We start from the raw sequence: 13468 nt of genomic DNA, 5'->3' as shown, positions 1-13468 counted from the left end.
GGAACTTTGTACTAGCGTGCCACGCCCAGTTCCTGGCGTGCCATGCCCACATGCATGCTTGGACTTTCCCTCTGGAATTTAGTACTGGCATGCCACGCCAGTGCATTTTTGTGGCGTTTGCTCCAAGTGGCATGCCAGTTTCACACGCCCAGCTTTTTGTTTGTCTTCTACCCATTTTTGATGCCTTTTTCACCTGAAATTCAGCACAACTCATCTCGAAGTAGTGTACCATAATATTCATCAAATAATGCATGAATTGTACTGATCAAATGAGATTTATGCTCTTTTATGGTCTTCTTTATGCAAGAAAGAAGGGTAGATGATGCAAGTCATCATCTACCGGTTGCTATGCACAAGAACTTAATTGTTTCTAGTGTAGTGTTGAAAATGTTTGGATGCACTTTACTAGGGGGCTTTATCATTTAGATGTTAGTACTGTTCAAATGCCTTTGCGCTGCAAAATCTGTGTTTGCCTCTTGGAATATTCTTCAAAGGCACTTGGTTTATACTTATTTCATTGTTCTCCACTTCTCCCCAATAGATGTGTTTGATTACTTTTATGATATGTCTATGGCGACAAAGCAGAATTGTATTATTGGCTTATTCTTCCTTTTTTTTAAAATAAATTTTTCATTGACCAATCCAATTAGCCTATTATAAATTCTAGGTTCGGTTGGTTAAGCGTAGCCATATCTTCCTCTTCAATTACCACATTTATTATTATGTAGTCATATTTTTTTCCTATCGGCACGCTTTAAAAGTGTAGCCATATCTTCTCCTATCGGCACGCTTTAAAAGCGTAGCCATATCTTCACCTATCGGCACTTTTTTGAAGGGTAGCCAAAGCCAAACTAATGAGCACGCTTTAAAAGTGTGGCGATATATCCACTTTTTGGCACGCTTTTAAAGCATAGCTATAAGTTAACACCTATTGGCACGCTTTTAAGTGTGGCAAGAGATATAAGCGTGGCAAAAAAGAAAGCGTGCCGATAGATCCACAAAAGCGTGGCGATAGAGCAACTGGCACGCTTACAGATGTGACCCTTTCAAAAGCGTACCGATAGCTCAAAAAGCATCGCGAAAAACTATGGGCACGCTTTTTAGCACTTTTTGGCATGTTTTAAAAGCGTGGCAAAAAACTTATTTTCTTGTAGTGATATTAGTTTGTATTAGTGATTATTGCATATTTTCTTAATTGCTTATTATAGGTAAACTAATTTTATCAATGACTTCTGAATTGTTATTAAAAAAACAAGATCAATCAGTTGAGACTAGTAGTTTTGAAGCTTACTCTTTGTTAAACTTAAAGAATTTTCAGCATATTATGATCACATTTAGCGAATTTTCATTGTATTTAGTGGCATTTTAATTGATCAATTATATTGATAGCAGTTTTATTATGATCTTCACTTTTTCTTATTACTGTGCATATTTTTTAAAACAATCACCATTTTATCTAGGAACCTGATCATCATCATTAAAAGAAATTGACTCGCATTTATTTGCTAATTAAAACTTCATTTCTTACTTATTCTTTCTTAATAATTTTCAAAATAGAAAAGAGTCCTGCTAGGGAGCCAATTGTACAATGTGTACAAATGGACTATATGAGTTACAAAATGAACATCCTCCATAATATTCAGAATAACCATTCGAGTACTAGGGATAATAAACATCTTATGTTATAAAACCACTCATCCCAAAAACTTAAAGCTGATTTTGGGGTTCACCAAGAATCAAACTCTTGATTTTTCGGATCTAGAGCTCTAATACCATGTCATGATACCACTCATCCTAGAGGCTTACGCTGATGAAAAAAGGTAACACTAATGATTATATCTCTAATACTCCCTAAACCTCCATTGTACGCATTGTACAAATATTCCATTGGCTCCCCATACTTTCCAAATAGAAAATAATAAGCATTCGTGTTTGCACACTTTAATCAATATCATGGTCTAAAAGATTATTCACAAAACAAAATGGTTCGCGATTGGCATCAACTTTGGAGCTTTTATCCGTAGTATTATACACTTTTGTTTAAATTATTTGTAATCACTAATTTTTATAATGACCATTAAATATTTAACTAATAATCTCACATGAAAACCAATAGAAGAGTTTACAAGTTTAGAGTTCCACTTGCTTGTGGTATGCCGATTTTTGTTAAGGGGTGATGTCCAATACTTTAAGGACATGAGAGATAGATATCTTTTTTGCATTGCCATTTGATAAAGTATGATATTTATTTATGTAAACTCTACATCATATCTTACTAAATGTGCTCCTTAACATATAATAAAGTGTGTGATTTATTTGTGTAAATTATATTTTTTGTTTTGTCTATTGTTATAGTTATTTTTATTTAGAAAATTAATAATAAGTGAAACTTTAAAAAAAATATGATTGAATTTTTCTATGGTAAAAAATTGTCAAAAAATGTTTAAAATATAATATACTTCACCATTAATAATTATAAAAAAATTTTGTTGAGTATTTTTTATGGTCAATAGATGTCAAAATAAATCACTACAAGAAACATCGTTAAAATTGACGGCCAAACTGACGGCTAAGTCGTCGATAATATTAAAATTTGACGGCGAAATGGATGGTGAAGGTGGTCGCTATTAAGCTTATCGATTTTTCAAAATTCTAATATAATCGACGGCTTGCCTGGCCGTCGATAAAAATTTAATAAAATCGACGGTTCTTTTGTCTATAATATAAGTTTGGAAATTTTACACCATTACTAAAATCGACAACGTTGTCGTCAATATTATTGTATAAAATCAACCCCATTTTTGTCGATATTTGATTCAATAAAATCGACAAATTTTTCATCTATAATATGATAAATAAAATTAACACCTTTTCCGTCGATATTTGGTTCATTAAAATTGACAATCATTCCGTCGATTTAATTATTTAGATATCGACAAACTCTTTGTCTATATTTTGTTTTTTTTTTTTTGTCTATTTACTTTTTAAAAAGCGACAGCTTTACCGTCGATTTTAATAGTCATATGTTTTAATTATTTTTTTATTTGAAAAATAGTAAACAATTAATGCAAATAAACTTTTAAATATAAAAATAAAATTTATACAGAATATTAGATAACAAGACAAATAAACTTTTAAATATAAAAATAACATTATACTAAATATGAGATAATGAGTTTACAAACTTATCAAAATAATAAATAATCCTCTAACATAAAGACTAAAGACAAGATAAATAACTAAACTTAGACTTATATTGGTTTAAATTGCAATCTACTAATAATACAAAATATTCTAACTAAAGTAATTAAATAGCCTACTCATACTCGTCTAAATAATCATCTGAGTCATCAAGATCATCAAAATCATCCACCTTTTGAGAACTCTGTGGTTGTCCTGGTTGCTGCAAAATAGGTGGGAGTTTTCTACCTGGGGCTGGGGCTGGAGCTGTGCTTTTCTGAGAGCTTGGAAAATTAAAAGGAGGAGGTGGGGGAACACGTGATCCAGAACTACTAGGACCCATGGCCCTCACATACTCAGTCAAGCTGCTCAATTGATGACTAAACTGATCCATCTGTGAGTTACTGATGTTGAGGTCCTCACATAAGGATTCAACTGTCTGTTGCCACTCTCTTTTCTCCCTTTGGTAACGGTCTTCAAGCTCTCTATATTTAGCTACATGTTGTTCAACTTCCCTATTGAGTATTGCGATTTGTTCTCTAAGATCCAAAACATCAGTGCTGCTGGTCGTGGTTGGCCCATCAACTCGAGGTCACACCATAGTAGAATCTCTTACCTCACCCATGCCATAAACCCTACCTCTTCGCTTTCCACCCACTGTCTCAATCTGTATGCTTTCCTCAGACACAGGCGGTGGATCAGTTACACCAGACTCTATAGCAGCCTGCCATTCTTACTCAGCCTGAAACATACGCTCTTGAAATATATCCTACAATGAGGAAAAATAATTGATAAACTACTATAAGTATCAATAATACAAAAATTAAGGGGATATGTGAAAAAAATAAGTCCAACATTACAATGAAAGTAAGTTACCTTTGTCTTTTGGGAGTGTTTATCAACCCATTGAGTCCTATCCTCTTTGCGAGTATGAGTGTGCTCAAAAAACTCATCCATACGTGATGGTATTCCAAGTGAATGATTCTACACAGTGTAACCAAATTATCAACAAATATAGGTGTACAATTGATCATGTACTAAACTAAGACACATTTCAAGCATAGTTTGGACAAGGCTTGGAAATACCAATAGAAACAACATCCCCCTAATAATTGGAATAGACTTAAATGTAGCAAGTATTGGCGTATATGGCATATATATCAACAAGTGTTCAAAAAGAAATAAATGCTGGTGATTTGACATATAAGAATAAAAACGGGTGGCCGAGGCTTACAAAGTACAAAGAGAAAAGTTACATTTGAGAATAGGCTGACATTAAGATAGTAACATTTCTAAATTATTATGGGATGCAACAAGTGACATCTTAGAGGTGATATTAAACCAGTTAGAGAGATTAATAAGAACCATTCCCAGGCCTTAAGATTTTGGACCATCTGGCTACCAACATAGAAGCAAAGTTTCATCGACCATTTTCAACAATTATCATCTTAATCCTTGTTATCATGTTTGTCTTAATTAGTAGAGAAACCTTTGGCAAGTAGCCTCAAGAGACAGATACTCATGCAATTTGAAGCAGAGAGACATGGAGACATGGAGAAACAGCATAGCAGCATATATAGCTCAACGAATAGGTAAATTTTGATAGTATAAATTATGATGGCAACTGATAGTATAAAGTAAAAAAGAGGGTTCTATAAGCAACTTACCAAGCGTAACCTCGCTTCGGGAAAGGTGGTGCCTCCTGCAGTGTGAAGGGAGGTACCTCGAGTCGATTTCCTGGCAGCTGTATTTCTCGCCTGTAATTGTCTATAGGCATTAGTGTCCCGACGTCTCATCAATTCACCAAGAACTTCTGGTGGGATCCAATATGGGCGGGCACCTTTTTTGCGAATGGCATGGAGCATACCTCGCAAGCGCTTGGCAGCCCTGAACCTACAAGCTTGATAGATATCATCCTCTTCCGTGTCAAGAATGTCAAAGCATTTCTATTTTAAAAAAAGTATTTGAGATGTTATTATTTGACATTCAAATAAAGTGAGTCTATCTTACTAAAAATTTTTTAAAATGCTGTTGAAGAACGGAACTCTCGCGCAATCTAGAATTTTCGCAGATAAATTCCCGTTGTAAGTATAGCTTCTAGACCGACAAGAATTCCTTTCTTACAAAAACTTTGGTTGTCACAAGTAACAAAACCCAATAAAATTTATAACTGAAGTATTTAAACCTCGGGTCGTCTCTCAAGGAATTGCAGGGCAGTATGATTTATTATTGGTTATGGAAAATTGTATGTTTCTGGGTTTTTGTGATAAGGAAAAAGTAATTTAAATGACAAGAAAATTAAATTAATAATTATAAAAATCTCTTGGCAATGTGTAAGAAATTGAGGACCAATCCTAACTATCCTTATCAGGTGTGATGAGAATTGGATTTTGCTCCCACTTTAATTAACCCTTGCTAAACAAAGGAAAGTCAAGTGAACAAATTGATTTGATCCTCAGATCCCTGTCAACTCATATGGAAAGACTAGAGTTATTGGAGTACAAATTAATCAGCAAAGAATTCCAATTTCAATCAACAACTGAGTTTGATAACTCAAGTATTACTAATTACTTAACCAAGGCCAAAAGGAAAAAATATCTTCAATTAAATTAAAATCATTCATAACTAAATTAAAGCAAATTCAAATTTGAAATACCTCAAAATATATTAATTAAGAAAATCATAACATGAATGGTTCATAAGCCGAATTGAAAAGATAAATGACAATGACAATAATAGAATCAAATAAGGTAGAAAATAAATTAAAGGAATATTGAACCTATGATTGGAGAGAAATAATCCTAAAATTGAGAGAAATCCTAATCCTAAGAGAGAGGAGAGAACCTCTCTCTCTAAAACTACATCTAATCCTAAAGTGTGAGAGTTGTGTATGTTACTCCGTTGTTTGACCAATTACATTAACTATGAAAGTGGAAAAAAACATGGAAGTGGAACCCAACACCCAGGTGGCTTAAATTGAATCCCCGTGCAGTCCACCTTTCTTTTTTTTAACCAATTACATCAATTATGTTAGCTAATTTTTAGGTGCAATGACTTAGTTAAGAATGATGGTGAGGACTAAATAAATAATTATATATAAATCTCTCATACATGTTAACTAAGGCAGCCAGCAAGTGTATATATATATATATAAATTAGATGGTATAGTATATAATATGGCATTGAAATTCTTAACAACAACAAATTAACCAGCAGTAATTAATTAATGAGATTAGCATGTATCAACAACAAATTAGCCCTACATCACGTCTAAACTAAACATATTATGACATATAATTTAGTAATTAATTAATGAGATTCGCATGTGCAGTGAAAACATGCAGGTCCTTAAAAACTCAGCCATATAATTTTATTGAGTTAATTACTGTAATATAGTAATTAAAATTTACCTTCCACTCTGTCGACCATATTTTTCGAGAATCATCATCTGCCTCATCAAAACTCAGCCATGGCTTGTTGTAGTTTTCCTTAAAAACCTGAGAAATACGCTTCAAGCTAGGCTTAGGTAGGTGCCAACTACATCAAAAACCAAAAAAATGATAAAGACATATTACTTAGAAAAAATGAGACATGCTATTCATAAAATATAAATCAAATAACAAACCATTTGGCACCATTATATCTAAGCTTGGGAACACTTGTGCTAGAGTGACCAGTAGCAGCGGAAGTTCCTTGACCATGAGTATCTTGGGTACCATTAGATGTGGTTTGTCTTTTCCCACAAGATCCTGCTCGGCTAGGAACTACAATAGCTGGATCACTCTGCACACCATGTGAGGCAGTGTTGGAAGGTTCATTGGCACACCCGGAGTAGGCATGATGTGTATCTGAGGCTCCTGACAAGAGGGGGTAGTAGTAGTAATAGGTGGCAATCTCCCATTGGCCAGAGCTGTCCTGCCTGATGATGACCCAACAAGAGTGTATAGATCCGTGTGCAAGTTAAGGGGGGGTGACCGGTAGAAAGCTTAGGCCTCCCCTTCGGCCTCGGCTGCGATCTCCATCTCTACCAACCATATTTATTCCAGCTTTTCAAGTTTTTTGATGTGGGGGCTGCTTCTCAATACTATATTAAAAAGTAAAACAGAAAATTATAGAAAAGAATTAGATGCCATAAACAATTTATATGTAGAAAAGAAAAGGCTCAATCAGATGCAGAAAAGAAAAGAATAAAATAATGTGGACAATTTATATGAGGTACAAAAAGTATAAGTACCAATACAAGTTCTTCCACTTTCTCAAATCTTTTACAAGAAACACATAAATATTGAAACTAAAAAAAAAGAACAAAATACACTAATAAAGCACATAACATTTGGTTTTACAACTAGTTATTTCCCAAATGCATGACTACTAAATTGGAAACGAGAAAGAAACAGCTAAATAGTGTAAAGGACTGGCTCCCTTAATAAAATAAACTGATGTCTTAATCATCTGATATCAGCATTAGCATGGTATTGAAAAAGGGCATCAGAGGGAACCTAATTATTAACAAATAATTCAAGACAGAATCCATCCTTCAGAATCTAAAAGGTATAATAATTTCGCATAATGGTCTTATTAAGCTTAACATGATTTCAAAATTTCACACTAAACACTAAACAGAATATATAGTAGAATAAATAGGGACAGATCGGTCCTGTCACTCACTACTATAGTTACAGGTCTATTATTGATAGTTGTCGTTACTAACTGCTATAATAGACTACACATCTTCTACACCTCATTCTGGAGAAGAAATGCCTCTGATTCAAACTCCTTTCATAAGTGTTGCCAATCAAGAAAAACAGTGTTCATTACTACTATTACTTGTGTATTTTATTTCCCATTTTATTGTTAGTGGGAGTGGGAGAGAGGCCAAGCATTATCCAAGTTCAGTGTTTCAACAAAAAGGTTCACCAAGTAGACTAAAAAGTATTAATACGCAATCATATGATGTATTACAAGCAACACCTTACTTTTTTTCTTTAAGAATTTTCACAAAGAAGAATATTTTAAGGAATGGAGAGGTAAAGTTAGTCGATTATTTGCTTACATCAAAATTGTTCACATATAATGCTAAACCAGAGAAAGATAATGTAAGAAATTAAAAGAATAAAAAATAACAAAGACTGATGCATTAATTATTAAAATGTTATTTAGAGATTCAAGGATCACATACAGTATACTTCTGCATAAGCTTTTTCAGCTTTTGCCGGCTCTTCTTCAACTTTTCAATTGATGCATAACTCTTACTATCATCCCACCGGCATAGTTTCACCAATTCTTTTAGTTCAGTCTCAATTTCTTTCTTACTGGCATCAATGTACTCCAATACACTGCAATAAGTGTCATAATTCAATGTTCATAGATTCCCAAGGTTGAAAAAGTAAAAGATGAAAAACTGAATACTGAGCAAGAATAAGGAACTCACATTGGTAAGAACTGCACATAAAAACCAAATATATTGTATAAGTATCCCAACTGCTTAATCCAAAAAGACCTGTCGTTATCATTAACAATTAACAAAGAGAATATCAGAAAAATGGATTATAACTTATAATTTCAAATAAAACTTGCTTGACAAATATTATACATTTATGCTAACTATTCATCAACATATCTAATGGCATAAGAACCGTTGAATTTTTTTGAGGGAGAGAAAGTGACACAATAATATCTATTGTCCTCCATAATGGTTTTCCTTATTCTTGGGCATTAGGAGACACAGCAACAGCTAGAACTACAAACAAATCATACCTGGAATCATATTCTAGGCACACACTTATGTGGTTTTGTTTAAGGAAAGCAAATACAGTAAGGTACTAATAAGTCACTTACCTCTTCTTTTCTTTTGAATGTATCTGTGTTTCCATATATAAATCCCAATAACAATTCCAACCACCAGAACAACTACTGAACTGACTATTGCAACAACTAGCACTGCTACATTCACTGCATAGCAAGACGAAAAAAAAAAGAAAAGAACAATACTCAAGAACTAAGATACAACAGTAAAAAGTATTCAAATTTTCTTCAATCTGGAAGCTAGATCCTTAATTGGAACTGCAATTCACTTACCTTTTGAACTCCCATTTTCTTGTTCCTTGTACCAAAGCAGCAAGTATATCAAAAAGTCACTTCAGAAAATCACTTCAAAAATAAAAATCATAAGTTAGGGATGGATAGAATAAATTAGACAATTAGAGAAGAGATGAGTGTAATAATTTAGAAATAATTTAGGGAAGTGAATATAATTTATCCATAATATTATAAATTAGGTGATTCAAATTAATGTGTTCAAATAATAAGAATCAATCCTATTGAAACTAGGATCTATAAAAAAAAATAATGCTATTGAAACTAGGAAGTAGGATTAGAGAAGAGCTATACTTGATCTTCGTCCTAGATTTTGTGTGACAAATGAGATTTGATTCTCCTTACTTCAGGCTTAATTGTAGGACTCAATACTTCAGGAGATGCAAAAGCTATGGTCTCTTTTGACCTAACCTAAATTATCGATTTCACAACATATATTATATATTCTCTTCAAATTTAGAGAACAGGATATTACAATTAGGTCAAGTTTACACATGAAATAGGGAATTTTCAAATGAAACTGAAGTTGGCTTTGGAAAGAGTTCAGTAACAGTCAGAAAATGATACCTAGTTCTTGTAAGCTTGATTGAGAGAGAGCGGAGAAGGACCAAAGTAGGAGGAGCGACGGCGACACCAGAGAGAAGGAGCGATGGCGGCGTGGCAGCAGCGGAGCGACATGGGGAGGCTTTGTTCAACTCGGCTACAGGATCGCTAGAGAGGGAGAGAGTAATTGAGTAATTGTTGCTTCCTTTGACGCAAAAAGGAAAACAAAAACTCCATCAAAACCAAGCACAGAAAGGACAGAGAAACATTTTTTATTTATCAAACACTAAAGACAACACTTAGAACTTGAACATTAAACTTATTGTTGTCACTGATGATGATGGTGGGTTCTAATTTGAGGCAGATTGCATAAAGATTCTAATTAAACGATTCAATTAGATTAGGGTTTAAAATTCATTTATAGAAAGGATAGAATTGTGTTTCTAAACTTGGAAACGGGAAGAAGGTGCGGGGCTGGTGTTTTTAGCAATAAAAATTGACGGCGTCGTTGTCGATTTTTATTTGAAAAAAAGCAACGCCTTTTGCGTCTATTTTATACATTAAATCCACACCATTTATTTGATTTTGGAAAGCAATTTAGACTGTTCAAATTTATCGACGGAAAGGTTGTCGATATTTTAAATATAAAAATAGACGCATTGTCCGTCGATTTTAAAATAAAAGTATTTTCAACATCTGACTCGTCGACAATATGACGATAGGTGGGAAACGGTTTAATGCAGCATAAAAAAATCGTCGGAATTCATTGTCGATTTTATTATTTTATTTTTAAATTTCTTTTTTTAAAATATCGACAGTAAGCCGTCAAAAATTATCGACGGCAGAAATAGCCGTCGATTTTTTGCGTCGAAAAATACGCATTTTCTTGTAGTGAATAGTATTTTTGACAATTAATAAGTATCACAAAAAATATATTTTCAAAATTTTTTAACAAATTACTTTTTATTACTTATATGTTAAAAATACTATTTTTGACAAAAACTGTTATTAACATATTTTTATAATTAAAATAGTGTCAAAAATTATTTTTTTGATGGATTTTAATTTTTTTAATACATGTCACCCTAAAAATAATCTATATTATTATAGTGATACTCAATGGCTTAGACATTTTTGTATGCATGTTCACTTCATGTGAGAGGAAATTAAATGTCATGTAAATTTATAAAGAGGAACAAGTGCTAAGAAAAAAATATTCAGCTTGAGTTGCATCATGCACACTTCCATCATTGGAATGTATCCACTCACGATGTTTTTAGTTCTACGACTATGGCATAATTTACAGATATTAATAGAGGAATGGAAATATTTAATAAAAAAATTAACAAAAAATAGTTAAAATGATTAATAAATATTAAATAAAATAAATTTTAGAATGTTTGTTTGTCTTTATAGTATTATTGAATATTAGGGGGAGATGCGTTGCATTGATTTGGGAAGATCTTCAGTAACATAAATAAAATAAATATTTTTTTTATTGAAATAAATAATTATAAAAATTATTATCAAAATTTGTTTTCCAGGTTTATCTTGTTTACTGTGTAAATGAGATAAGGCACGTTGTAAACGAGATATGTACATACTTATCTCATTTACATTGTAAACGGATAAGGCTAGTTGGACGCTTATATATACATTTCGTTGATAGCGAGGTTCTGGACCTGAATTCGAACTTTTCGACCACTTTTTCCTCTCTTTTATCACTTTCTGACTATATTATCGAGTAATACAATGATGGCACGCGCATATGTACGTGATCGGGACATCAACCGACTGAATGCGACATGGCACTACGCTGGGGCAGACGATTTTGTGGTTAGCTCTATTATCTTGAGTTTTATGTAATCCCATACATGTATAGCCATGGTTAGGGTACTTGCGAAGAACTCGAATACAATTTGTATGATTAGGAATATGTCACTGGTATAAATTAGTAATTCTAGGAATGTGATTATTATTTTATGTAATCCCATATATGTATAGCCATAGTTAGGGTACTTGCCAAGAACTAGAATACAATTTGTATTATTAGCAATAGGTCACTGATAGAAAATAGTAATTCTAGGGTTGCAGTTATCAGACGAAGGAGTCGTTCTCGCTGAAGCTTGTATGGCTGATGAGCGGATATTTTATACGCTTTTTGGGGATAATTTCATATAGTTTAGAGTATGTTTTAGTTAGTTTTTAGTCTATTTCTAGTAGTTTTTAGGAAAAATTCATATTTCTGGACTTTACTATGAGTTGTGTATTTTCTGTAATTTCAGGTATTTTTCTGGCTGAAATTGAAGGAGCTGAGCAAAAATCTGATTCAGGCTGAAAAAGGACTGCTGATGTTGTTGGATTCTGACCTCCCTGCACTCAAATTGGATTTTCTGGAGCTACAGAACTCGAAATGGCATGCTTCCAATTGCAACTAGATTATCACCTTACTTAATCATTGTCAATCTAAATCAATCCCCGGCAACGGTGCCAAAAACTTGATGGGTGGAAAGACGATTCCACACAAAACTCACCGGCAAATGTACCGGGTGTTGATTGGGTTAGAATCTTTTATACTCTTTTCAAAACCTTCTTTTTCAAAAATATTTTTTCTATTAAATCTTGTGCCAAACTTTAAGTTTGGTGTTCTTCCTTCATGTTCTTCCTTTGATTTTCGAAAATTTTGGTTTGGTTTTCTAAAAATTTTAAGTTTGGTGTTCTTCCTTCATGTTCTTGTGTTCTTGTGAGTCTTCAAAGTGTTCTTGAGTTTTCCCTGTGTCTTGATCTTAAAATTTTTAAGTTTGGTGTTCCTTGGTGTTTTCCCTCCAAATTTTTCGAAAACAAGGAGCATTAGATCTAAAAATTTTAAATCTTGTACTATCTTATTGTTTTTCTCTCTCCTCACTAAATTCAAAAAAAAAAATATCTTTTCAAAATATCTCTTCTAACTTCCTAACTTCTTATCTTTTCAAAATTTGTTTCAACTAACCAACTAACTTTTTGTTTGTTTCTTAACTTTTTCAAAACTACCTAACTAACTCTCTCTCTCTCTAATTTTCGAAAATATCTTCCCTCTTTTTCAAAAAAAAAAAAATTTTTTTTTAACTAATTAATTTTTATTTTATGTTTTCAGAGTGGGTTCAGTTAGACATCTTCTACTATGGGCTTGCAGAAGGAGCTCAGATGTCTCTAGATTACTCAGCTGGTGGATCTATCCATATGAGAAAGACAATTGAAGAGGCTCAAGAGCTCATTGATACAGTTGCCAGGAATCAGCATCTGTATCTAGGCAGCAACCCTTCCATGAATGAAGAAGTTAAAACAGTAACTGCTGAATTCAGTACTGTAAAACAAGCTGCTGAATTCAATCAGCAATTAGATTTTCTAACAAAGCAGCTAGCTGAATTCAAAGACAGGTTACAGGAGACAATGATAGCTAATATACATATGGACGAATTGGAGCTTCAAGATATTGATTCTGATAAGAAGTTCATTGTCAATGGACAGAGAATCAAGCATTATCTTGAAGGCAACACTGAGCAAGAATGCTCAAGGCTGAAGCTAGATTAAAAGCTCAGCAAAGTCCAGCTAAGGACAGTAAAGAAGCGCTTGTTGGGAGGTAACCCAATTTTTATTTATTCTCATGATT

General features: G+C 33.1%; 2 protein-coding genes across 2 annotated transcripts; both read right to left on the bottom strand.

The window, feature by feature from the left end:
• On the bottom strand, positions 3840-5071 carry LOC110268053. Its single transcript, XM_021113955.1, has 3 exons — positions 4848-5071; positions 4057-4164; positions 3840-3949 (listed from the first exon to the last, which is right to left on the bottom strand). The coding sequence occupies exons 1-3, from the start codon at positions 5043-5045 to the stop codon at positions 3914-3916; spliced, it is 342 nt and encodes a 113-aa protein (XP_020969614.1). The 5' UTR covers positions 5046-5071; the 3' UTR covers positions 3840-3913.
• Positions 7825-9273, bottom strand: LOC110268434 (midasin-like). Its single transcript, XM_021114580.1, has 4 exons — positions 9259-9273; positions 8938-9002; positions 8612-8680; positions 7825-8516 (listed from the first exon to the last, which is right to left on the bottom strand). The coding sequence occupies exons 1-4, from the start codon at positions 9271-9273 to the stop codon at positions 8345-8347; spliced, it is 321 nt and encodes a 106-aa protein (XP_020970239.1). The 3' UTR covers positions 7825-8344.

Source organism: Arachis ipaensis, chromosome B10, assembly GCF_000816755.2.
Source record: "Arachis ipaensis cultivar K30076 chromosome B10, Araip1.1, whole genome shotgun sequence".
In the NCBI taxonomy this organism is placed as follows: Eukaryota; Viridiplantae; Streptophyta; class Magnoliopsida; order Fabales; family Fabaceae; genus Arachis; species Arachis ipaensis.
The sequence above is the reverse complement of the archived record's forward strand: the minus strand, read 5'-3'. Positions and strand labels throughout refer to the sequence as shown.